General features: G+C 58.7%; 2 protein-coding genes across 37 annotated transcripts in view; both read left to right on the forward strand.

Moving 5' to 3' along the window:
- Nucleotides 1-10,843, forward strand: part of LOC127044493 (ras-related protein Rab-26-like) — a 74,005-nt gene extending 63,162 nt beyond the window's left edge. For 5 of the 7 annotated variants that reach the window (XM_050939465.1, XM_050939466.1, XM_050939469.1 and 2 more), the window contains 2 exons: nucleotides 294-620; nucleotides 1,236-1,742. In XM_050939465.1, the coding sequence (XP_050795422.1) occupies nucleotides 426-620; nucleotides 1,236-1,742 (702 nt within the window). In that variant the 5' untranslated portion in view covers nucleotides 294-425. Of the gene's footprint in view, nucleotides 1-293; nucleotides 621-1,235; nucleotides 1,743-3,924; nucleotides 4,045-5,320; nucleotides 8,610-10,650 lie in introns of those variants that run through there. The other 2 variants (XM_050939471.1, XM_050939470.1) reach the window with 2 other exon arrangements.
- A 7,379-nt stretch (nucleotides 10,844-18,222) lies between these two features.
- The window catches only part of ZFTRAF1 (zinc finger TRAF-type containing 1), a 50,615-nt gene continuing 43,599 nt past the window's right edge, over nucleotides 18,223-25,238 (forward strand). The window contains exon 1 of one of the 30 annotated variants that reach the window (XM_050939419.1): nucleotides 18,223-18,622. In XM_050939419.1, coding sequence (XP_050795376.1) covers nucleotides 18,302-18,622 — 321 coding nt within the window. In that variant the 5' untranslated portion in view covers nucleotides 18,223-18,301. Of the gene's footprint in view, nucleotides 18,623-18,667; nucleotides 18,717-18,774; nucleotides 18,812-18,856; nucleotides 18,906-18,962; nucleotides 19,000-19,036; nucleotides 19,086-19,143; nucleotides 19,180-19,224; nucleotides 19,274-19,331; nucleotides 19,369-19,423; nucleotides 19,463-19,519; nucleotides 19,557-19,593; nucleotides 19,643-19,699; nucleotides 19,736-19,780; nucleotides 19,830-19,874; nucleotides 19,924-19,978; nucleotides 20,011-20,056; nucleotides 20,106-20,163; nucleotides 20,201-20,329; nucleotides 20,379-20,438; nucleotides 20,473-20,543; nucleotides 20,568-20,614; nucleotides 20,664-20,696; nucleotides 20,736-20,781; nucleotides 20,831-20,877; nucleotides 20,927-20,982; nucleotides 21,016-21,081; nucleotides 21,106-21,178; nucleotides 21,203-21,246; nucleotides 21,278-21,389; nucleotides 21,427-25,238 lie in introns of those variants that run through there. The other 29 variants (XM_050939438.1, XM_050939426.1, XM_050939439.1 and 26 more) reach the window with 29 other exon arrangements.

Here is a 25,238-nt window from a genome sequence, read left to right on the forward strand (position 1 = left end):
CTGAGTCGCTGGAGGTGCTGAATTTCACACCACACCGTCTCAGTGAGCTAAGGATGCCTTCCCAAGGGGCAGACTCCTGCCGGGGTAGGGCGGAGGGTGCTCGGAACCTGTTCCTGCCCGGGGGAGAGCTAGAGGCTTTCACTGTCCTCAGGGTGCAATCCGCTCGGGCTCCCTGGGATGGGGCCCCCCAGGGCTGGAGCCGGCAGTGCGGATGGGGTGGGGTTCCCCCAGCCCTGTCTCCCAGCCGGGGAAACATGCTCCATTCTCTGCTTTCTCCTTCCCTCCCGCTGCAGCTCTGCTAGGTCTGCCGGCCCGGGCTCCCCGGTGGCCCAGTGGGACGGAGCCTGCTGAGGAATGGAGCCCATGGGCCAGGCCTGGGCACTTCCCACCCACGGCTGCTGGAGGGAGCCGGCCCCCACACTGTGATGGCGACCGTGCCTCCGCCCGGCCTGAAGTTCAAGCTCATCCTGCTGGGGGACTTTGGGGTGGGGAAGACCACCCTGTTCCACCGCATCCGGGCAGGGCGCTTCCTGCAGGGGGCCCACGCCCCCAACGAGCACCTGGCCGTCTGCAAGAGGACCGTGCGGCTCAGCCACCCCCAGACCCCCGGCCTGGTGCAGGTACGTGGCTGCGGGCCTGTCCCTCTCCCGTCCCGCCAGAGCCGGGTGTGTCTGGGCCACGCCAGCGAGGATCCTTGCAGCAGCACCATGGTCGCCGAGCCCTGCCACGGGCACCCAGACTGTCCCTCTCTGGGGAGCGACAGGGGTTAATGGGCTGTCGGGAGTTGCTAGGCAACAGCATCCCCCCTCAGAGAGCGGCTCAGGGCTGGGGTTGTGTTGGCTGAGCGCCTTGGTGGTCCCTGCTGAGCGAGCCCCTGGTGCGGGGTGGGGGCAGGGCTGGCTGAATCCCATGAACGAGCTGGTTTTTCTGAGTTCCCCTCTGGACTCTCGCTCCACTCACCACAGCACCCGGGGCTCTGGGCCCATCTAGCCTGGTATCTCGCCTGCATCCTGAGGGAGATGAAACCAGCTGGCTGGGCAGTGCTGTCTGGGGTGGGGAGCGGGGCACATCCCTTACACACCCACAAGCCAGGCGCGTTAGGGCCTGCAGCCTGAGACCTTCACCATCTAACCCAGCTGGCTTACACACTCCAGCCAAGGTCCTGTGGCAGTGAGTTCCACAGGCTGCCAGGGCCTGGGGCCAAGGTTTCCCCCTGTGCTCTCTGCTGTGCGCAGATCTCCCTGTGGGACACAGCCGGCGAAGAAAGGTTCCTCTCCCTGAGCAGCTGCTACTACCGGGATGCGGATGCCGTGCTGCTGCTGTACAGTGCCCAGAGCCAGCTCTCCTTCGACAGCCTCCCGCACTGGGTCTACGTGGCCCGGCAGTACTGCCCGGACGGTAGGGGGCCCGGGGCCACTCCCGCAGTGCGGGGACAGAGAGGGCCAAGTTCCCAATCTCCTCTGCGCTGCTCTCGACTCTGCTCCCTCCCAGACAGCGGGTTCCCCCTGACCTGCCAATGTGGGCGGTGCCCAGCACCCATCCCCCCAGCTATTCAGCCACGGAGAGGGGAGCTGGACGAACACAGCACGGCTTGGCTGCCCTTGCCCTGGGGGGCCCAGGCGGCTGCCTTGGACCTGGAGACCTGCCTCTTGGGGCATCTCTTCAGCTCGTTGGTCGCCCCAGCCACAGGGTTCTGCAGCAGTGCCACACTGGGGTCTGGCCATGGCAGGGATGCCTGGTAGGGCCCCCTGCCCCCCACCGACCAGTTCTAGCCTCCTCACACACGGTCCCTGCCCTGTGCACAAGGCCCCTTCTCACTCCCCCATTCCAGCACCTGCGCACACCTTCCCCCATGGCCCCCACTGACCAGTTCTAACCTCCCCACAAATGGTCCCTGCCCTGTGTACAAGGCCCCTTCTCACTCCCCCATTGCAGCACCTGCGCACACCTTCCCCCATGCCCCCCACTGACCAGTTCTAGCCTCCCAACACATGGTCCCTGCCCTGTGCACAAGGCTTCTCCCCCCCCCAGCACCTGTGCGCACTTTCCCCCATGCCAGCCACTGCTCTCCCCAGTACTGTACAAATGTACCCACTCCCCAAAGGGAGGGAACGAGCAGCTGAGCCCCTCGGGGAGGTCCTCCCAGCCCATAATTGCTCTCTCCTGGAGGGAGCGCCCATCCCATAGGCCTGGGCACATGTACCAGGGGCTGGGCACCACTGCCCGCCACCCTGAGGGCTGGCGTCCAGCCTGTGCCACCCAGCTCTTTCCCAGGCTGGGCTCCAGTCCTGTTCGTTAGGGCAGCAGCTCATTAAGCCCTGGGCTCCATGCTATCTCTCACGAGTTCCCTGGCAGCTTTGCCGAGAGAGAGAGAGAGCATGTGTGTGTTTGTGTTAATTAACGATGCCCTGGCCAGAGTGCTGCTGTCTTCAGACACACGTTTGTAACACTGCATTGATTTTTAGTGCTCATGACAATGGTGTGTATTGTACGTAAAGCTCTGCCAGTGCCCCTCAGTCCCAATCCACAGCCCCCTGCTAGCTCAGCCCTGGGCTCCCCCCACAGATCAGCCAGTGCCCCTCACTCCTAGCCTGGGGTCCCACCCCCAGCTCTACTGGTGCCCCTCAATCCCGACCCACAGCCCCCTGCCATCCCACCCCTGGGCTCCCCCCCCCAGCTCTGCCAGTGCCCCTCAATGCTGAACCTCAGTCCTGTGCTCACAGGCACCAACTTAAACTTTCTTTTTTCCAGGAAGGTGTCCACCCCTGCTCTGCCCTGAGGCCCCGCCCCTTCCCCGAGGCCCCGCCCTTGCTTCACCTCTTCCTGCCCCTCCCCACTCCTCCCCCCAGCGCCTCCCGCCTGCTGATCAGCGGGTGGCTGGTGGGTGCTAAGCACCCACTATTTCTTTTCCCATGGGTGCTCCAGCCCTGGAGTCCGTGCCTATGCCTGGGCTCCCCAGACACAGCTGTGCTGCGTGCCGGTGGGAAGTTGAAGCCGCAGGGGCAGACCAGGCAGGAAAGGCCCTTCCAGAGAGGCCGTCTCATCTCACCTCAGCTCTTGTCCAAACAGGCACCTTGAGGCAGAATCGTCTGGTGCTCACATGCTGCTGGCCAGGCACCCACAGGCCCCGTTCAGGGCTGGGCCCCAGGGTGCTTGGTGCTGTGCAGACACGTACTGAGATGTGTCCTGCCCTAAAGAGCTAATAGGGAACACGGGGGCCACCCGCAGAGCTGTTTGATGCTAGGTCCTGTGGCTGTCTCTGTGGCAGGTGTAGTGGCAGGGGCAGGATCTGGAGGGGAAAGGGGGAGTGGGCTGACCAACAGGGCAATGGGGAACAAAGTGCAGTGGGAAACACGGGTGCCCGGCATTGGAGCTGGCAGGGCAGGTGGGGGTCCCACCCGGCCAGTTTTGCAGGATCGAAACCACACTCCAGCGTCCAATGTCCTGCCTTGTTCGCTAAGGCTGCGGAGGGCTCTGGGGGCCCCATCAGAGTGAGTAGGAACGGGGACCCCCAGCACCACAGCCTGGCACCGCTGCTTCAGGACGTGGCACCTTTAGTGCCAGGGCTCTGCCATTCCCCGGGTTTTGCTCCCGGCTGACCCATCTGGGATCGGGGAGGTGGGGGGCCAGTCCTGCCGTGAGCTGAGCCCCTGTGGGCTCTCGAGCTCTGTACATAAGGGAGTTGGCACGGATGCTGTGGCAGTGCCAAGGGACAAGGGAGTTCAGGGCGTGGACGCCGGTCTGAACATGTGTCCAGGCCTCCCTACTGTGTGCGGGCGTACAGGGCCATGGCTGGGCCTCCCTGTGTACAGCCCGGCCCCCCGGTCACACCCCGCAGCTTGGCAGATGCTGGCCCCATCCTGAGCCCTCACGTTTTCCCATCTTTCTCTCCCCATCACCCCTTCCCATCTCTGCCTCCTGCAGCCCCCATCTTCCTGCTGGGGAACAAGACTGACCTGGAGCCACGCCTGCCGGAGGACAAGGCTGAGAAGTTTGCCATGGAGCACGGAGTAGCCGGCAGGTTTAATGTGTCGGCCAAGACAGGTAGGGCTGGGCTGCCCCCCTCACCTCATGCAGCCTGGGAGCTGGGCCCCCAAATGGGCTCGGCACAGCTGGGAGGCGCCGGAGCCCTCTCCGAAACATGATGTTGCAGCCGGGCAGCTTCCCTGCCCCAGCTGTGTGCCCTAGCTGTGTGCCCCACCCTGCCCACAGGGCGGTGAGTTCAGGCTCTCGCCCGTTCAGCCCTTGGCCTCGGGGGGGACAGGTCCACCCCTGCTACTGATGTCGGTGGGAGTTAGTACCTTTGGGGAGCGGGACATGAGTGCCCATGATTGGTGCTATGCTGAGATTTCTCCCCCGCTGCTGAGTGGCGTCAGACAGGAACCGCTGCCCTGGGGTTGCCCACTTTCGAATTGCAGAAAACCAAACACCCTTGCCCCGCCCCTTCCCTGAGGCCCCGCCCCTTCCCTGAGGCCCTGCCCACACTCCATGCCCCCCTTCCTCTGTCACTCACTCATTTTCATTGGGCTGAGGCAGGAGGTTGGGGTGCAGGAGGGGGTGAGAGCTCTGGCTGGGGGTGCTGCAGGTGGGGCTAGAAATGAGAAGTTCAAGGTGTGGGAGGGGGCTTGGTGCTGGGGGAGGGGTGTGGGCTCTGGGAGGGGGCTCAGCACTGGGGCAGGGGGCACAGGAGGAGGTGAAGGGTGTGGGGTCTGGGAGGGAGTTTGGGTACGGGAGAGGGCTCAGCGCTGGGGCAGGGGGTTGGGTGGGACATGAGACGAGGTGAAGGGTGCAGGCTGTGGGAGGGAGTTTGGGTGCAAGAGGGGGCTCGGGGCAGGAGGTCGGGGCAGGGGAGGAGGTGAAGGATGTGGGCTCCGGGACAGAGTTTAGGTGTGGGAAGGGGCTCCATGCTGGGACAGGAGATTGGGGCATGGGAGGAGGTGAAGGGTGTGGGGTCTGGGAGGGAGTTTGGGTGTGTGAGGGGGCTCAGCGCCAGGGCAGCGGGTTGGGGCACAGGAGAAGGTGAAGGGTGCGAGCTCTGGGAGGGTTCCCATGTATGACCCTCAGACACACACGGCCCTTTTCCCCACCCACAGCCACTGTGCACACCCAGCCCTCATGTACACACTCACATATGGAGCCTTCATTCTCACACACAGCCCTAGAGAAATGCCTGTGCACTGAACCCCCATTACAGACACACGCAGAGCCCTCCCATCACACACACACTCTGCAGAAGAAGCGGGTCCTGTTCCTTTTCCCTTGGGGGGGACTCCTGGTGCTGCCACCCACTGCCGAGCCGCTGCCAGTCTCACCCCTGCAGGAGAGAACGTGGAAAGGTGCATGCAGAACGTGGTGCAGCTGCTTGTCCTCAAGAGCGATGCTGGGAGCAGCAGGCTGACCGTGCAGCTGCAGGAGGCCGACTCCTCCAGCCCCTGTGCATGCTGAGAGCCCTGGGGATGCCTGGCAAACCCGCTCTGTGCTTCAGGAACCTGCTGGGGTCCCAGCCTGAGCCCGGAAAGTCACTGTGCCACCACCAGCCACAGCTCCTGCCGGACATGGAGCCACCCTTGGAGAGACCCTTCTGCCCTGTTACCAGAACATGCTGCCGGATACTCCCTGCCGTGGGTGGTGAAGCACCTCGTGCCATGCGGGCACCTTTGTCCCCTGAAAGGGGTGGCCAGACCCCAGGGCCTGGGCTGAGCCCCAGATCTCTCCCCACGTCTGTGGTTTGTCCTCTTGCTGCTCACCAGCCTGTAGGGGAGGAGAGTGCCCCGCAGGGCCAGCACGTGGGCTGCACCTGGTCACTGGGAGACCCACGCGCACCCACTAGGCCCAGCAGGAAGCCAGGTCAGTGGGTATGGGGACTGTTCTGTCCTCTGGGCCGGCAGCGAAGCAATGTCCCCACCTGGTGCTGGAGGGCACTCTGGGTCCTGTATGAGAGATGGTGTGAAAAGCAGCCCCAGCTCCCTAGCGCTCATTGCAAATCCCATTGTTCCCTGTGCAGGGTGGAGGGGTATGTGACACTGTGTACCTCGGGGGAACACCAGCAGCCCCATGTTCATCCTTGTAAAATGATTGTGTAGGATCCAATGCAAAGTTTGCCATGTTGGGTGTCTTCAGAAGGCTCCTGATGCACTGAGCAGTGTTGTTACAGTGATGTTATAGGTTGTAATTTCATGTATATAGTTACAAGGCTGAAAATGTGTCCTCATGGCTTAAAATAAGACCAGGCAAAAACTCTCCAAGAGCAGAGGGGCAGTTCACACCTCATCAGGGCAGGTATGGGACAGACCCAGCCCAGCCTCACAGGAACAAAGGACACTGGCCTAGACAGCAACAAAGGATCTGTTGGACTCTGGGTCACCCCCTTCCCTTGGTCAGTTTAGGACTGCGACAAGGGAATGTTCACCTGACTCTGAAGGGGGGGGCAAAGCCAAAAGGGAAGAAAGAACATGATAAAAAGGACAAACATTTGCCATGCTCGTTCCCTCTCTTTCTCCTGCATCTACAGACACCACCACCAAGCAACTGAAGTGCTGATCAAAGGGAGAGCCTGGCTGAAGGGCAGCCAGCCAGCCAGTGGTGAGACGCATCTAAGTTTGTAAGGGCACTGAAAGTGTTAAGGTCAGCTTAGAATGCGCTTTGCCTTAACTCATTTGACCAAATCCGACTTATTGTGCTTTGACAAAAGAACAGCCACACTGGGTCAGACCAAGGGTCCATCCAGCCCAGTATCTGTCTGCCGACAGTGGACAATGCCAAGTGCCTCCAAGGGAGTGAACCTAACAGGCAATGATCAAGTGATCTCTCTCCTGCCATCCATCTCCATCCTCTGATGAACAGAGGCTAGGGACACCATTCTTTATCCTTCCTGGCTAATAGCCATTTATGGACTTAACCACCATGAATTTATCCAGTTCTCTTTTAAACGCTGTTACAGTCCCAGCCTTCACAGCCTCCTCAAGCAAGGAGTTCCACAGGATGACTGTGCGCTGTGTGAAGAAGAACTTCCTTTTATTTGTTTTAAACCTGCTGCCCGTTAATTTCATTTAGTGACCCCTAGTTCTTATGGGAACAAGTAAATAACTTTTTCTTATTCACTTTCTCCACATCACTCCTGATTTTATAGACCTCTATCATATCCCCCCTTAGTCTCCTCTTTTCCAGGCTGAAAAGTCCCAGTATCTTTAATCTCTCATCATATGGTCCCATTCCAAACCCCCAATCATTTTAGTTGCCCTTCTCTGAACCTTTTCTAGTGCCAGTATATCTTTTTTGAGATGAGGAGACCACATCTCTACGCAGTATTCCAGATGTGGGCATACCATGGATTTATATAAGGGCAATAATATATTCTCCATCTTATTCTCTATCCCCTTTTTAATGATTCCTAACATCCTGTTTACTTTTTTGACTGCCTCTGCACACTGCATGGACATCTTCAGAGAACTATCCATGATGACTCCAAGATCTCTTTCATGATTCATTGTAGCTAAATTAGCCCCCATCATATTGTATGTATAGTTGGGGTTATTTTTTCCAATGTGCATTACTTTACATTTATCCACATTAAATTTCATTTGCCATTTTGTTGCCCAATCACTTAGTTTTGTGAAATCTTTTTGAAGTTCTTCACAATCTGCTTTGGTCTTAACTATCTTGAGTAGTTTAGTATCATCTGCAAACTTTGCCACCTCACTGTTTACCCCTTTCTCCACATCATTTATGAATAAGTTGAATAGGATTGGTCCGAGGACTGACCGTTGGGGAACACCACTAGTTACCCCTCTCCATTCTGAGAATTTACCATTAATTCCTACCCTTTGTTCCCCATCTTTTAACCAGTTCTCAGTCCTTGAAAGGACCTTCCCTCTTATCCCATGACAACTTAATTTACATAAGAGCCTTTGGTGAGGGAGCTTGTCAAAGGCTTTCTGAAAATCTAAGTACACTATGTCCACTGGATCCCCCTTGTCCACATGTTTGTTGACCCCTTCAAAGAACTCTAATAGATTAGTAAGACACGATTTCCCTTTACAGACACCATGTTGACTATTGCTCAACAGTTTATGTTTTTCTATGTATCTGACAATTTTATTCTTTACTATTGTTTCAACCAATTTGCCCGATACTGACATTAGATTTATTGGTCTGTAATTGCCGGGATCACCTCTAGAACCCTTTTTAAATATTGGCATTACATTAGCTAACTTCCAGTCATTGGGTACCGAAGCTGATTTAAAGGACAGGTTACAAACCTTAGTTAATAGTTCCACAACTTCACATTTGAGTTCTTTCAGAACTCTTGGGTGAATGCCATCTGGTCCCAGTGACTTGTTAATGTTGAGTTTATCAATTAATTCCAAAACCTCCTCTAGTGACACTTCAATCTGTGACAGTTCCTCAGATTTGTCACCTACAAAAGCCAGTTCAGGTTTGGGAATCTCCCTAACATCCTCAGCCGTGAACACTGAAGCAAAGAATCCATTTAGTTTCTCCGCAATGACTTTATCGTCTTTAAATGCTCCTTTTGTATCTCTTTTGTATCTTTTGACTTATAATCACTTAAAATTTATCTTTGTAGTTAATAAATGTGTTTGTTTATTCTACCTGAAGCAGTGCGTTTGGTTTGAAGTGTCAGAGACTCCCCTTGGGATAACAAGCCTGGTCCATATCAATTTCTTTGTTAAATTGATGAACTCATATTAGCTTGCAGCGTCCAGCAGGCATAACTGGACGCTGCAAGACGGAGGTTCCTAGGGTTGGGTCTGGGACTGGAGATATTGGCTAGTGTCATTTGGTTACACAATCCAAGGAGCAGCTGACATGCCAGAGGCTGTGCGTGACCAGCCCAGGAGTGGGGGTTCTCACTGTAGAGCAGGGTAAGGCTGGCTCCCAGAGTCGAGCATTGGAGTGACCCAGCCAATCACCAGTCCAGAGAACACCAGGGGAATGTCACAGGGTAACCCCACTGTCTTGTGCCCTGGCCAGATGCCACGTCCAGCACCTGGGCTGGGCGGGGCTCTGGGAGCAACGAACAAGGAAAAGGAGGCTGCACAGCAGGTCACTTCTTTGCAAGTGACCATGGCGGGGTTGGGGGACCGATCCCAGACTTGCTCTTTTCCTGCACTGCAGAGAAGGGAGAAGGCATTGAGGTGACGGAGGGAGGGTGCTGGGAACAAGCTGTCAAAGCGCTGACAGTCCCCAGCACCAGGAGGGATAAGCCACCAGTAATACTACGTGATCTGCACCAGAGGGCATGGTACTTGGGACCCTGGTTGCACCCGGGCTGCCCATGATCTGGGGAGCCACAGCGAGTCTCATCACAGGGCTCAGGAAACTAGCTGAAATGCTCCATTGGGTGAAGTCTTTGGCTCCATGGAAGTCAATGGCAAAGTTCCTGCTGGCTTCCCTGGAACTAGGAGTTCACGCATAGATCTTTAAGGCTAGAAGGGACCATTAGCCTGACCTGCTCAGCAGGCTGTCCCTCAGCTCCACTTGTTCCAAGCCCAGCTGCTTGTGTCTGGCTGAGGCAGCTCCTTCAGGAAAGGATCCTGTGTTGACGTGAAGATGGCAGAGATGGAGAATCCACCACTTGGTGATGGATTGTTGCGGTGGTTAACTGCCCTGCCTGTTAGAAAGACGACGACACATTTTTAACTTATATTTGTCTGGCTTTAACTTCCAGCCCCAGTCTCTTGTTCTGTCTTTCTTTGCTAAATGAGAGATTCCGCGTAGTTCTTGGTAGCTTCTCCCTGTGTTGATCCCTCTCTCCAGTATTGAGCGATGCCTCTTTCAGTGCCTCGACTCATCGCTGTAGCGCTCTCCTGCACTCTCGTCAAGTTTTCAACTTCCTTTTTAAAATGTGGGCCCCGTGTTCCAGTCTCAGAGCAATCACAAAACGCCAGGGACAAGCCTGCCTGGGCTCTGCAAGGGAAAGTCGCGCCTCTCCGATGTGCTGGAATTCTTTGAGCATGTCAGCACATGGCGGAGAAAGGAGACCCAGGTGATACTGGTTCCCTAGCAGCCCCTCCGCTGGTGGAGAAGCCTTGGGCTGGAGTCTGTGTTACCCAGCAGCTCTGTGTTCTTGGGGAACCAGGGCACAGTACCCAGCCTGTCTGACTCAGGAAAGACACCGCCCCACAGTCTCTGCTTGAACCAAATCTGCATCAGAAGAAAGACAAAATGCAGTGACAAGGCCATGGGAGACACCTAAACCCTGGGACAAGGGTGACAGGATTAAGGAAACTCCCCTAGGCTCGTCTGCATCAAAGATGGGACAGGGAGGCATCTGCATGAGCACACAGAATGGAGACCAGAGATTCCACGGCAAGAACTGCACTGAACTCTGGGACCAGAAAAGCAGGGAAGCTTGGCATGATGGGGGATCTCTGCTCCAGATGCTAAGGAACCCGCCTGCACTCCCCCAGCTCAGCAGTTATCAGACCAATTCTAGTCATGAATCCTTGGTTGGGATCCAAAACGCTGAAGCAGCCTAATTGCATTGTGAGCTCCCTCCAAGGGACACCGTCCATAGCCAGGAAAGAGCAGCTCCCATGTCTAGCCTGAACAAAACAACTTTGGTATCTCCCTTGTTTACACATCAACAAATCTCCTGTTCTCCCTTGAACCATTGTTGTTTCTCTACAGAAACCCCTGCCCACGCTCGTGTGTTCTGAGACCTGGATCCAAAATCTGCACCAGTTCCACTGGGACGTCATCTCCTGACTGATGGTGCTGGGGGCTCTGCCTGTCTCCCGCACTCCGGACCCTCAGCTACCACCACGGCCTGGGACCCCCAATCGATTCAAGCTTCATGCAGTGGTGACAACCCAGCTCTCTCTCTCTCTCTCTCTCTCTCTCTCTCTCTCTGTCTCTCGGTGTAGCCTTCTGACCCCGACTTGTGTGATCAGTGATAGTTTCTAAACGCGACTTTTACAATTACGTTTGTTAGATTTAATATTATAACTGTTCTGTTTGTTTGACTCCCCTGTGGTTATTATCTGGCAATAAACAACTTTCCTGGTTAAGCTGGTTGCTTCTCTCTCTCCCCCTCCATCCCCCTTGTGGGTGTTTTTTGGTTTCCTCATTCACTCTGCAGCAATGCTCCTCATACCTAAGCTAAAGATCCCTGCCGCGCCCAAAAGTCCCATGGGGTTTGCTCATCAGGTGGGTTACTGCCAGAACAACTGTAAGGTGGGAGAAGGGACGGGCTGAACCTGGGACATATGACGGTGGCAGCGTAGAAGTGCTGCTCGACCTAGCCTGCTCAGGTGGGCTCTGTTCCGGTGCAGTGCCCATGGCATATGAGGGTGACAGCTTGGAGGTGCTGCTCGACCCAGCCTACTGAGCGCTCTGTTAACGTGTGTTCGTCCAGTTCTGGGGCTGGAGGAACCCAGCCCCCGGGGGAGCCTAGGTCCTGCAGGATCGCTCCATTGGGAGGGGACTTGCAGCAGGGAGTAGTAGAGCTCCGTATGAGCGCACACATGACACAAGCAGAACACTGATAGAATTACAGATTCCCACCCCCCTGCCTCCAGAAGAGTAACCTGAATAAATGAGTATACCCCTAAGTAATGGGCAAAGCTGGTAATAGCAGTCACTGGCGATGCAGCCTTAAACTGGGGGGAGGGATAGCTCAGTGGTTTGAGCACTGGCCTGCTAAACCCAGGTTGTGAGTTCAGTCCTTGAGGGGGCCACTTAGGGATCTGGGGCAAAAATTGGTCCTGCTAGTGAAGGCAGGGGGCTAGACTCAATGACCTTCCAAGGTCCCTTCCAGTTCTATGAGATTGGTATATCTCCAACTATTATATATTATAACAGTCTTTGGGGTGACAAAGGTACAATGCAGATGTGCCCGCTGCAGCAGCTTCCCTGGGCAGGGTAACAACGAGAACGAAACACACCAGGCCAGGAGACTCTTGATCCCAAGGCACCCCTGAGTAGGGCAACCAGATGTCCCAATTTTATAGAGACAGTCCCAATTTTTGGGACTTTTTCTTATATAGGCTTCTATTACCCCCCCCCCCCCCCGACCTCCTGTCCGATTTTTCACACTTGCTGTCTGGTCATCCTACCCCCATGGCCTGTTCCCCCGTTCTCGGAAGCAGCCCTGCTTCTCTCCTTTCTGTGCCCAGGGCCAGTTTGCTTCCTGCTGCAGCAGGACAGTGGGAGCAACTTTCCCCACCTCTGTAACCTCTGAGAAGCTGCTGGTGAACCGCGAGTGAGCAGCCAGGTGTCGGGGCTGAGAAAGGACCATCCTGGTGACGTAGGGGGAGGCGGCTGGTTCCAAACCTCCATTGCATGACAGCCAGTTCCAAAGCCCCCCTTCCACCCCCCCATGTGCTGCTGAAGATCACTGTAGTGGGGCAGGCCTGAGCTGTTTCCAGGCAGCCCCTTGGTTCTGCAGTGAGAGTTGGCTTTCCCCCTCAGGCCTCTCCTGCGGGGGGCTGCAGACAGCAGGTCACTGGATGCCCCCACCACGGCAGCTAACCCTGCCTGGGGAGACTCCCCCCGTGGAAGCTAACCCTGCCTGGGTAGCCGGCCCCAGCTCACCTCGGTTCCGCCTCCTCCACTGAGCACACCAGCGCTGCTCTAATTCTCCTCCCCGCCCAGGCGTGCGGCGCTGATTGGAGGAGACTCAGAGCTGGGCTGTGTGCTCAGCGGAGGTGAGCTGGGGCGGGGAGCTGTTCCCCTGTGCGCCCCCCCCCCGTTACTGCAGGTAGCCCTCCCCGCTCGCTCCCCCACCCAGCTCACCTCCACTCCACCTCACCTGAGGGGACTTTTAGGCGCCCCCAACCACTAGGCGCCCTAGGCGGCCGCCTAGTTTGTCTAAATGGTTGCACTGGCCTTGGCTAGCAGCAACAGTGGCACATGATGTTTTTGAGGGCTCAGCCCTGGCAGTGTGCTCAGTGCTTGGCAGAGCCTGCACAAGCCCTGCCCTTGCCCTGGGCACTGCAGTGTACACTCAGCAATCAGGCAGTCAGTGGAAAACAGTGAAGGCCAAAGGGACACAGAACACTTTGCCTTCTGCAGCTGCTTGGGCATGGCTGTTGCCAGCACTTGGAAACATTCCCTCCCAACCCACCTGCGTGAGATCGTCGCCCCCATTTCATAGACGCGGAAACCGAGGCACTGGGCAGTTAAATGTCTTGGCCAGAGTTTGTTTCCGTTTAAGTAATTACACAAAAGACACCCAGACAAGGTTTCCAGGCTGCACAGTTCCCTGCCTACACTGCGATATCCCCAGCAAGCCAGACTGCCCAAACACGCCAGCATCTGCATTTTGCTTTGTCCTCCGAGGCGATGAACAGCCTAGCAGCCATCGGTTACGAGTTCCCACACAGCCCTTCCTAAGGGAGCACAGTTCTGTTCTGGTGGAAGCATGACAGAGAAAACATTTTAAAAAATAGCTTCTAAGAAGCTTTCCAGAGGTCACCCGAATTCCAGCCTCAGCCTCTGGCCTGTGTCTCTCCTTCCATCTCTCCCCACAAGACGTCCTGCCCGTTCGCTGGTGCAGAAAGCAGGCCCTGAGTCCGTTTAAACTTGGGCTTTTCTTTATCGGTCTTGGGAGAATCTAGTTTGAACCAGCCTACACGAGCCTGTCCCGGTGGTGGGACTTCTCTGGCGGTATCACACCTGAGTGAATTTGCCTAATCGCCCCTTGCTGCTCTGAGTTCCCAGAGGGCTGTGGCCACCCTCTCCCCATGGAATTACAAACAGTCCCTGGCCCACAATGATACAGAGAGCTCCCCAAGACACTGCGAGGCACAGGCACCGACCCCGGGGGTGCTCCAGCTCAAGCACCCTCTGAAAAAAGATAGGGGATGCTCAGCACTTGCAGGGCTGGATTAATCTTTTGCGGGCCCCGGTGGCTGGACTGTGGCCCCACCCCATCCCGAGCCCCGCCCACTGCTCTGCCCTGAGGCCCCACCCACTGCTCAGCCTCTTCCCCATGAGGCCCCAGCAGCTGCTTGCATGAGAGGGGGAAGGGGGAAGGAGCACCCAACAGCAAAATCAGAAGTCAGTGCCTGTGCTGTGGGGCGTTGCCATCTCTGTCACAGCAAGGAAAGGCAGCTCCCGCTGGGCCCCGGAGAGCATCCCTGGGCTGAGCTTTTCCCGCTGCATTTCCTCTTTCGCCCCTTCTCCGGCGACATCTGCAGTGAAACCAGCCCTCTGGGCTGGACGCTAGTCTGGTGTCAGCTGACTGGCCTGGTGCTGATCCCACAGCAGGGGCCACCGGTGTGTTGGAGGTTCTTAGTCACCAGTATCTGCATTCGCTGCACCAGCACATTTACCATTGAGCGTGTCAGTTTGAACCACAGATCTTCCATTTTGAACCCCATAAGCCATCTCCTTTCCTTGGCGTCCAAGGATCTCAAAGTGCCTGATGGGCTAATTCATTCACCTTCACCCACCTGGGAGCTGGACAGTATCATTATCCCACCTTACAGAGGGGGAAACTAAGGCCTGCTTCGTGCTAGTAAGACCTTGTCCCTGCTCCTGTGAACACAGAGGGACACTTCTGACCATTCAAGGGGTGCAGGATTGGCCCATTAGTTCCCACCCTGTGTCTTGATCCTTAAACTCAAGGCCAGGTCTCCTCTGCCAAACTTAGAGTTGGATTCATTGTAAAAGTCCCTGGCATATGATGGCGTATATTACATTGGTGGACGTGCAGGTGAATGAACCGGTGATGGTGTGGCTGATCTGACCTAACCAGATCAGCCACACCATCACCGGTTCATTCACCTGCACATCCACCAATGTAATAAACGCCATAATATGCCAGCAATGCCCCTCTGCTACGTACATCGGCCAAACTGGACAGTCACTACGGAAAAGGATAAACGGACACAAATCAGATATTAGGAATGGCAATATACAAAAACCTGTAGGAGAACACTTCAACCTCCCTGGCCACACTATAGCAGACCTTAAGGTGGCCATCCTGCAGCAAAAAAACTTCAGGACCAGACTTCAAAGAGAAACTGCTGAGCTTCAGTTCATCTGCAAATTTGACACCATCAGCTCAGAATTAAACAAAGACTGTGAATGGCTTGCCAATTACAGAACCAGTTTCTCCTCCCTTGGTTTTCACATCTCAACTGCTGGAACAGGGCCTCATCCTCCCTGACTGATTGAGCTGCCTCATTGTCCCTAGCTTGCCTGCATGTGTGTGTCTGCCGTGGAAATTTCCACTATATGCATCTGACGAAGTGGGTATTCACCCACGAAAGCTCATGCTTCAAAATGTCTGTTAGTCTATAAGATGCACCTAGGAGATGAGATACCCCAGCAGATCCTCAGAAGATACCCAGTCCAGTCCATCACTTAGGCGCCAGGGTTTGAACTGCAGCCTGGTAGCAGGTGCTGGTTGAACGTCTGTGGGCTCTAGCACTTACCGCAGAATTTAAGCTTTCCTTTGCAACCCCAAACTTTCTAATTGCTAGGGTTGCAAGATCCACTTGCAAAAGTGACCCCCATGCATTGCTACCCCCAGAGTCTGTGGGATCCAGCCAGAGAAGAGCCTCCATCCATTTTGGGGAGGTGCGAACTACCCAGCATAACTATGACCATTTAAGTGTCAGTACTGCTAACCGTTTCCCTGGGGTTCAGTTCAGAAGCGCCCAGCTAGACTGGGATGAAGCCAGTGCTTCAAGAGAGTCTGGCTTTATTGGGTCGGTCTGACTCCTGCTTTGTGCCTCTGGAAGAACCAAGCTAATTCCAGGGACACCTTGCTGGGAAGCAGATCACCCTAAAAATAAGTGTGTGCATGGCAGGTGGAGGCTTTATTCATGTCCTGTAGGAATCACTACCTGGGCAGTTCCTTGCTTTCAGCCTTCTCTCACTCACTAAGGACTGGATGGGATATTTTCCATTGACTTCAGGCTTTGGACAGCCAGTGTATGTGAGTCCAGGTGGAGGCTTTTGGGAGCCAGCAGGCCTGGCTGATTTCACAGCGACTCCTCCTCCCAGCTTGGTGCTCAGTGGAAATGAAGGACATTCAGGTGTGACCTTATCCCATCCAGCCAATGCCTTGCTCTCCATGCAGGGGCCGGATGGGGGTAGCAGGGAGGGATCAGAAAGTGCATCTGGCTCCTTGCACAGAGTTCCAGTGACAGCGTTTCTGAGCTGGCCTGGTTCCTCGCACGCCCTGCAGGGGACCTCAGCTCTGGCAGGGCAGGAGCCCGGTGTGCGTTGTGCTGGGGAGAGCAGGTGAGGACAGTGACGCTTTCTCAGCCCACCTGCGTTTCTCATGGTCTCCCCACATCTTAATGAGGTTGGAAGCAGCTCACAGAGTGGATCCTGCAGGCTCTCCAGTGTGGTGCTGCAGGGCCAGGCTCCCCCCATCCCATCAGCTCAGCTCTCTGCTTAGTTCTTCCAGCCAGGAGGGCTTTGATCCCAGTAACCAAGTGGGGGTGAGCAGGCCCTGTGGAAAGTATCCATTTACAGTCAGCCAGGGGGCAGGGCGAGAGCAGGGAAAGGAGACAAAATGCCATCCTGGAATCAGGCTTGATCAGGCTTCTGAAGCCAATCTGGGAGCTTTTAGGCTGTTAAAAGTCCGGTTGGCGGTGCAACAGGGCTAAGGCAGGCTACCTACCTGCCCTGATTCCACGCAGCTCCTGGAAGCAACCGATATGTCTGGTTCCTAGGTGTACAGGTGGCAAGGGGGTCTCTGCGTGCTGCCCCTGCCCTGTGCACCGACTCCACAGCTCTCATTGGTTGGGAACCATGGACAATGGGAGCTGCAGGGGCAGTGCCTGCAGGCAAGGGCAGCACATGGAGCTGCCAGGCTGCCCCTGAGTCCAGGAGCCGGACATACCGGTTGCTTCCGGGAGTTGCCCAAGTGATGCCCGGCCAGAGTGTGCACCCCTCACACCCAAACTTCCTCCCAGAGCCTGTACCCCAGATCCCCTCCTGTTCCCCTGGCCCAGCCCTGATCCCTCCTGCACCCAGACTCCCCTTACAGAGCCTGCACCCTGCACCTCCTCCTGCACCGTAACCCCCTGCCCCAGCCCTAAGCCTCCTTCCACACACAAACTCCCTCTAACAGCCTGCACCCCACACCCCTTCCTGCACCCCAGCCCCCTGCCCCAGGCTCAGCCCAGAGCCCCCTCCTACACTCTAAACCCCATGGACCCACCCCCAAGCTTAGAACCCACACCTCCAGCTGGAGCCTTCACCCCACACCCCAACCCCAATCCCCTTCCCAGCTTGATGAAAGTGAGTGGGGAGGGGGAAGCAAGCAACAGAGAGAGGGGGGATGAAGTGAGTGGGGCTGAGGCCTTGGAAAAGGGGTGGGCCAGAGGCGGGGCCTCGGGGAGGGGGTGGAGCAAGGGTGTTTGGGTTTGTGTGATTATACAGCCAGCAACCCTAGGGGTGGGATGTCTTCATTTGTGCTTTACCGTCCTCATCCAATCTCTGCTGTGCCTGCTGCAGGTTCTGCAGCCCCTTGCCCCCACCCTACCTTGCCCTTCCCCCTCTCACTAGACCTGCAGCACCTCCTTCTCCCAGCCCCTTCCCTCTCATCTCCAGCTCCACCTCCACTCTAGCCTCTCTCTCCCTCGCCAGCCCTGCCCCTTCTCTGTAGCTACCCCTTCTCCATTGCCCCGCCCATTCAGCCCCACCCCTCCACCCTTCTCTAGCTCCTCCCCTTCCATTTAGCCCCTCCTCTTCCCCTCTAGCCTCTCCCTTCTCCTTTAGCCTTTCCCATTCAGCCGCGCCCCTCTCTAGCCCCTCCCCTCAAGCCCCACCCTTCTCTATCCCTTTCCCATTCCACATAGCCCCGCCCCTTCTCTTTAGCCCCTCCTCTCCCATCTCTAGCCCTTCTCCTTTAGCCCCGCCCATTCATCCCCTCCCCTCTCTAGCCCCTCCCCCTCCCCACCAGCCCCTCCCTCCAGCCTGTTCCCTTCCCCCGCCCTCTCTGCCATAACTCCTCCCCCCCAACCTCTTCCCGCTCTTAGTCCCGCCTCCCTAGGGTCCCTCTGCACTAGCCCCGCCCCATCTGGCCCCGCCCCCGCTGTTTTGTTCCTTCTCCGAGTTCGTGAAATTGTCAATAAAAAAAGCCAGTGGACGGCGGCGGGGCCGCCCTAGGGGGCGTGGCGACCACCTTTGTGCTGGTAGGTGGCTGGCGCGGCGGGCCCGCCCCCGCAGCGCGTTGATTGGCGGGAGCCGTGGGGGCGTGGCGGCCGCGGGCGGCCGGGGGGAGGAGGAAGCAAACAAAGATGGCGGCAGCGGTGGCGGGGTGAAGTGGCGGCAGCGGAGTCTGGACCGGCAGCAGCGCGGGGCGGGCGGCGCCATGTCCGGGGCGGAGGAGCGGGAGCCCGGCGGTGGGGGCCCGGCCGCCGCCTCTTCCTCCGCGGCGGCCTCCTCCTCCTCCGCGGGGCTGGGGGAGGCGGCGGGGCCGGCGGCGGCGGCGGGGCCCGAGGAGCCGGGGCTGCTGCTCGGCGGGGCCCGGCCGCACGCGGAGCCCGCCGCCGACCCGGACGCGCCGCCCAAGAAGCGGCTCAAGGTGGCGGGGGCGGGCGGGGCTGAGGGCAGCGTGAAGCTGGAGGAGCGTCTGTACTCGGTGCTGTGCTGCACAGTGTGCCTGGACCTGCCCAAGGCCTCGGTCTACCAGGTACCCCCCTGGGACCCCCCACAGCCCCCCCGGGACCCCCCTACAGCCCCCCCGCACGGTGTGCCTGGACCTGCCCAAGGCCTCGGTCTACCAGGTACCCCCCTGGGACCCCCCACAGCCCCCCCGGAACCCCCCCTACAGCCCCCCTGCACGGTGTGCCTGGACCTGCCCAAGGCCTCGGTCTACCAGGTACCCCCCTGGGACCCCCCACAGCCCCCCCGGGACCCCCCTACAGCCCCCCCGCACGGTGTGCCTGGACCTGCCCAAGGCCTCGGTCTACCAGGTACCCCCCTGGGACCCCCCACAGCCCCCCCGGGACCCCCCCACAGCCCCCCTGCACGGTGTGCCTGGACCTGCCCAAGGCCTCGGTCTACCAGGTACCCCCATGGGACCCCCCCGGGACCCCCCCCTACAGCCCCCCCGCACGGTGTGCCTGGACCTGCCCAAGGCCTCGGTCTACCAGGTACCCCCCTGGGACCCCCCACAGCCCCCCCGGGACCCCCCCACAGCCCCCCTACACGGTGTGCCTGGACCTGCCCAAGGCCTCGGTCTACCAGGTACCCCCCTGGGACCCCCCACAGCCCCCCCGGGACCCCCCTACAGCCCCCCCGCACGGTGTGCCTGGACCTGCCCAAGGCCTCGGTCTACCAGGTACCCCCCTGGGACCCCCCACAGCCCCCCCGGAACCCCCCCTACAGCCCCCCTGCACGGTGTGCCTGGACCTGCCCAAGGCCTCGGTCTACCAGGTACCCCCCTGGGACCCCCCACAGCCCCCCCGGGACCCCCCCACAGCCCCCCCGCACGGTGTGCCTGGACCTGCCCAAGGCCTCGGTCTACCAGGTACCCCCCTGGGACCCCCCACAGCCCCCCCGGGACCCCCCCACAGCCCCCCTGCACGGTGTGCCTGGACCTGCCCAAGGCCTCGGTCTACCAGGTACCCCCATGGGACCCCCCCGGGACCCCCCCCTACAGCCCCCCCGCACGGTGTGCCTGGACCTGCCCAAGGCCTCGGTCTACCAGGTACCCCCCTGGGAACCCCACAGCCCCCCCGGGACCCCCCCACAGCCCCCCTACACGGTGTGCCTGGACCTGCCCAAGGCCTCGGTCTACCAGGTACCCCCCTGGGACCCCCCACAGCCCCCCCGGGACCCCCCTACAGCCCCCCCGCACGGTGTGCCTGGACCTGCCCAAGGCCTCGGTCTACCAGGTACCCCCCCGGGACCCCCCACAGCCCCCCCGGGACCCCCCTACAGCCCCCCCGCACGGTGTGCCTGGACCTGCCCAAGGCCTCGGTCTACCAGGTACCCCCATGGGACCCCCCCGGGACCCCCCCCCTACAGCCCCCCCGCACGATGTGCCTGGACCTGCCCAAGGCCTCGGTCTACCAGGTACCCCCCTGGGACCCCCCACAGCCCCCCCGGGACCCCCCCTACAGCCCCCCCGCACGGTGTGCCTGGACCTGCCCAAGGCCTCGGTCTACCAGGTACCCCCCTGGGACCCCCCACAGCCCCCCCGGGACCCCCCCTACAGCCCCCCTGCACGGTGTGCCTGGACCTGCCCAAGGCCTCGGTCTACCAGGTACCCCCCGGGACCCCCCACAGCCCCCCCGGGACCCCCCCTACAGCCCCCCTGCACGGTGTGCCTGGACCTGCCCAAGGCCTCGGTCTACCTGGGACCCCCCACAGCCCCCCCGGGACCCCCCCTACAGCCCCCCCGCACGGTGTGCCTGGACCTGCCCAAGGCCTCGGTCTACCAGGTACCCCCCTGGGACCCCCCACAGCCCCCCCGGGACCCCCCCACAGCCCCCCTGCACGGTATGCCTGGACCTGCCCAAGGCCTCGGTCTACCAGGTACCCCCCTGGGACCCCCCACAGCCCCCCCGGGATCCCCCCTACAGCCCCCCCGCACTGTGTGCCTGGACGTGCCCAAGGCCTCGGTCTACCAGGTACCCCCCCGGGACGCCCCCACAGCCCCCCTGGGACGCCCCCTACAGCCCCCCCGCACGGTGTGCCTGGACCTGCCCAAGGCCTCGGTCTACCAGGTACCCCCCGGGACCCCCCTACAGTCCCCCCGCACGGTGTGCCTGGACCTGCCCAAGGCCTCGGTCTACCAGGTACCCCCTTGGGACCCCCCACAGCCCCCCTGAGACCCCCCCTACAGCCCCCCCGCACGGTGTGCCTGGACCTGCCCAAGGCCTCGGTCTACCAGGTACCCCCCCGGGACCCCCCCACAGCCCCACTGGGACCCCCCCTACAGCCCCCCCGCACGGTGTGCCTGGACCTGCCCAAGGCCTCGGTCTACCAGGTACACCCCCCCCACAGCACCCCCCTGGAACCCCCCTACAGCCCCCCCGTACGGTGTGCCTGGACCTGCCCAAGGCCTCGGTCTACCAGGTACACCCCCCCCCACAGCACCCCCCTGGAACTCCCCTACAGCTCCCCTGCACGGTGTGCCTGGACGTGCCCAAGGCCTCGGTCTACCAGGTATCCCCCTGGGACCCTCCCACAGCACCCCCCTGGAACTCCCCTACAGCTCCCCTGCACGGTGTGCCTGGACGTGCCCAAGGCCTCGGTCTACCAGGTACCCCCCCACAGCACCCCCCTACAGCCCCCCCGCATGGTGTGCCTGGACCTGCCCAACGCCTCGGTCTACCAGGTACCCCCCTGGGACCCCCCCACAGCCCCCCGCACAACGCCTCAGTCTACCAGGTACCCCCCTGGGACCCTCCCACAGACCCCCCTGGGACCCCACCCACAGCCCCCTGCATGGTGTGCCTGGACCTGCCCAAGGCCTCGGTCTACCAGGTATCCCCCCCGAACCCCCCCACAGCCCCCCCCCCCGCACGATGTGCCTGGACCTGCCCAAACCCTCGGTCTCCCAGGTACTGCCCCCATGGAACCCCCTGACAGCCCCCCCACATGGTGTGCCTGGACCTGCCCAAGGCCTTGGTCTACCAGGTACCCCCCCCGGGACCCCTACAGCTCCCCTGGGCCCCCCCCCGGGACCCCCGCACGGTGTCCCTGGACCTGCCCAATTCCTCGTTTTACCAGGTACCGCCCCCCTGGGACTCCCCCCAAAGCTCCCCCCCCGCATGGTGTGCCTGGACCTGCCCATGGCCTTGGTCTACCAGGTACCACCCCACAGCTCTCCCTCCCCCCCCCCCCCCCCGCATGGTGTGCATGGGCCTGCCGAAGGCCTTGGTCTACCAGGTACCACCCCACAGCCCCCCCTCCCCCCCCCGCATGGTGTGCATGGGCCTGCCGAAGGCCTTGGTCTACCAGGTACCACCCCACAGCCCCCCCTCCCCCCCCCGCATGGTTTGCATGGACCTGCCGAAGGCCTTGGTCTACCAGGTACCACCCCACAGCCCCAGCCCCCCCCCCCCCCCATGGTGTGCCTGGACCTGCCCATGGCCTTGGTCTACCAGGTACCACCCCACAGCTCTTCCCCTCCCCCCCGCCCTCCCCCCCCCCCGCATGGTGTGCCTGGACCTGCTCAAGGCCTTAGTCTACCAGGTACCCCCTCCCGGACCCCCACAGCTCTTCCCCTCCCCCCCGCCCTCCCCCCCCCGCATGGTGTGCCTGGACCTGCTCAAGGCCTTAGTCTACCAGGTACCCCCTCCCGGACCCCCACAGCCCCCCTGGCCCCCACTGGGACCCCCGCACAGTGTGCCTGGACCTGCCCGAGGCCTCAGTCTACCAGGTACCAGTCCCCTGCTCCTGGTACTCCCACAGCTCCCCTTCTCTCCCCCTGCCCCCCGCATGGTGTGCCTGGATCTGCCCATGGCCTTGGTCTACCAGGTACTGTCCCTGCAGCCCCCTGGGACACACCACAGCCTTGGGGATGCCTACAAACCCCACTGCCCTGCATGGTGTTCCTGGACCATCCGAAGGCCTCGGTCTACCACGTACAGCCCCCCTGCACTGCTGGGACCCCTAAATCCCGCCCTATGGTGCGCCTGCCCATGATCTTGTTCTACCAGGTACCCACCCTTGGGACCTCAGTCCTCTGTTTGCCTTCTTGGGACCTCTTCTCCATCTCTGCTGCCGCTCCGTGGACCTGCCCATAACCTCTGTCCTCCCCCCACCCCCCGGCGTCCTCTGGATGCTGTGCCTGGATCTAGACAAGCCTGTCTTCTACAGAACCCCTTTGCCAAGGGCTGACCCCTCCTGTACCCAGAAGACCTTATCTCCACCCCTGTCGTGGTGTCTGGCCCTGTCCGCGGCCTTGGTCTGCTAACGTCCACTCTCCAGGGAACAGGACTGTCACACCGCAGCCCTGCTTCTGGGGGGAGGGGACCCCCCCATTGCTCTGGAGATTGTGCACTTGAGCCTGCCCAAGGCCTCTGTTTCACACCTGCACTCAGCCTCCCTTTCCCCTTACCAAACCCAGCCTCCAGCTCTGTTCTGGGTTATCACTTCCTCAGACTTGAGGACTAGGCTCTGCTCCTGAGCAAAGTGATTGCCAAAGAGAAGATGAAGTGAGTCATTTCTTCCTCAGTCTGATGATCACGAAGGGGGCAGGTGTTTCCCCATGGTCACTCCCAAAGGGCCTTTCCCCAGATAGTATCTGAGATGTGCTCCTTGCTCTTTCTAGGTCACCTGGTACCAAAATCAAGGCAACCTCACTTCACCCTCTTGCAGGGCATATTCCTCCCACCTCACGGCTCCCAGGCACCAACTCCCAAAATACATCCCATTCCTTCCCAGAACGTTCTTTGCAGAAGAAAACAGGGATCCAGTTGAACTCTGAAAGGAGTGGGCTACGGTGCCTCTCCCTGGGAATTGTCAGCTGGTCAGAGTGTGTTTGCTTCCCCGGGAGACTTGTGTTCCCTGGAAGGAGGGGTGCCTTGGTGAGATCTTCCATGATTAAAACCTGTTTTGAATCTTAATGGGATCGAGTTAATTCACTGAATGGCTCTAGTGACGGGTCCCTTCACCTGAAATAGGGCCAGGCCAGAGAGAGAAGACAAACCTCTGTGAAATAGAAACAGAAATACTACTCGTAAAACCCCAAAACCTCATGGTACTGCCACCTGAGTGTGCCGGTGGGTTGGACTGGTAGAAAGCAATGATTGTGGGCCAGCTGCATGTCCTACACAGACACTTGCCTCACAGTGAGGGTTTCATTGGAACAGCACAAGTGGAGGTGCCAGCAGCGCACGTTTATTGTTGTTGACAAGACTCAGATCTGCTTTTTATTTTACCACCTCTTTTGCAAGCAGGCAGTTCTCTCTTTGCGCTGCAAAGCGTCCACTTCTTGTAATAGTGCTGCAGGAACGTGCTTTAAGCTGCAGACAGTTGTAAGTGGCCCTGGTATAGCCAGCGTCCATTTTGTGGGACACGGACCTCCTGGCGCAGTTGAGGCTTTGTGTGTCAGGCAGGGCTACCCATTCCTTTCTAGATCTGAGGATCACTGAGAACTGAAAGAGTTGGATAGCACTGTCGGTTCATTCAAATCTATCTTTTAGCCGGGTTAGTTGGCTTTCCTGGGGTATGCTAACCATTCTGGCCTCTTCAGGCAAGCAAGAGGAAAAACAAAATGGACTTTGGCCTAGCCATTCCTCAGCTTACAGCTTCTATGCTGCGCAGGCTGATTGGCTAGAGGAATTTTGATGTAGGGTTGCCAATTTTGGACACATTCCTGGAGATTTTATACATGACAGTCTTCAATTAAAGATTAATATTTAATTCCTGGAGACTCCAGGACGGTCCCAGAGGGTTGGCAACCCTGCGGGAAGGAGAATTGAAGAGATCTGGTGTTTGGAAGATTGACTCACATTTAATTGTTACAGAGCTGAGCTGTGAAGCAGAATGTGAGCTGAAAGCCTTGAAATGAGAGGAGTATGTGACTTGAATTAGCCAAGAGCCTGAATGCAAAGGTCATTGCCTTGGTGATGTTACACTTTGCTGATCAGGCCCTAATAATTTTGGCTGCAGACTGTTGCTGATGTGAGAGCGGCCTAAGATGGCAGAGCTGTGCTGTCTCAAGGAAGGGGACTATGTTCTGAGAGTTTATTTCATGTGCCACTGTGTCTGTCATGGTAAGGGTTACAGTCTCAAGGGATCTTGTAAAATGGCTGCTTGCTCTCAAGAGAAGCAGTGTTGTTAGAAGCAGAAATGTGTGAGTATACAGTTAAACTGAATCCGAATGAATGGCGATAAACCCATGGCTCTTGCCTTTTGTATGTGTGCTTGCAAAAGAACTTGCACTAAAACTGGCTTTCATCTCTGAGCCTTTGTAGGTATTTGGCTTCATTGGGAGAAAAGGGTTGTATGGGAATACGGGTCAGATGCTGATTCTAAAACTAACTGCCTCCTTTCCTCCTCTGGGCCCTCTTCCAGTCGTACTTGTCTGGTGCCCTAGAATTATTTTCCCTGAAAGAAGATGGAATATTTCAGTTTTAACTTCCTTCCCTGCAGAGAATAGGTAAAGCAGGACAAGCTGCTGCTGGCTGCTAGGCTGTGGGAGCTTCGGCAGCGTCACACAATGGTCCCATTATTGATGAGGGCACTCAAGGTTTTGGATTGCCACAAAATTACTGCTGCTTTTACAGGCTAGCAAAGCAAGTATGGTTGTGTTTTTGGAAAGGCTGGTACAAACCAGTTTGTGGCGC

Source organism: Gopherus flavomarginatus, chromosome 2, assembly GCF_025201925.1.
Source record: "Gopherus flavomarginatus isolate rGopFla2 chromosome 2, rGopFla2.mat.asm, whole genome shotgun sequence".
NCBI classification, from domain to species: Eukaryota; Metazoa; Chordata; order Testudines; family Testudinidae; genus Gopherus; species Gopherus flavomarginatus.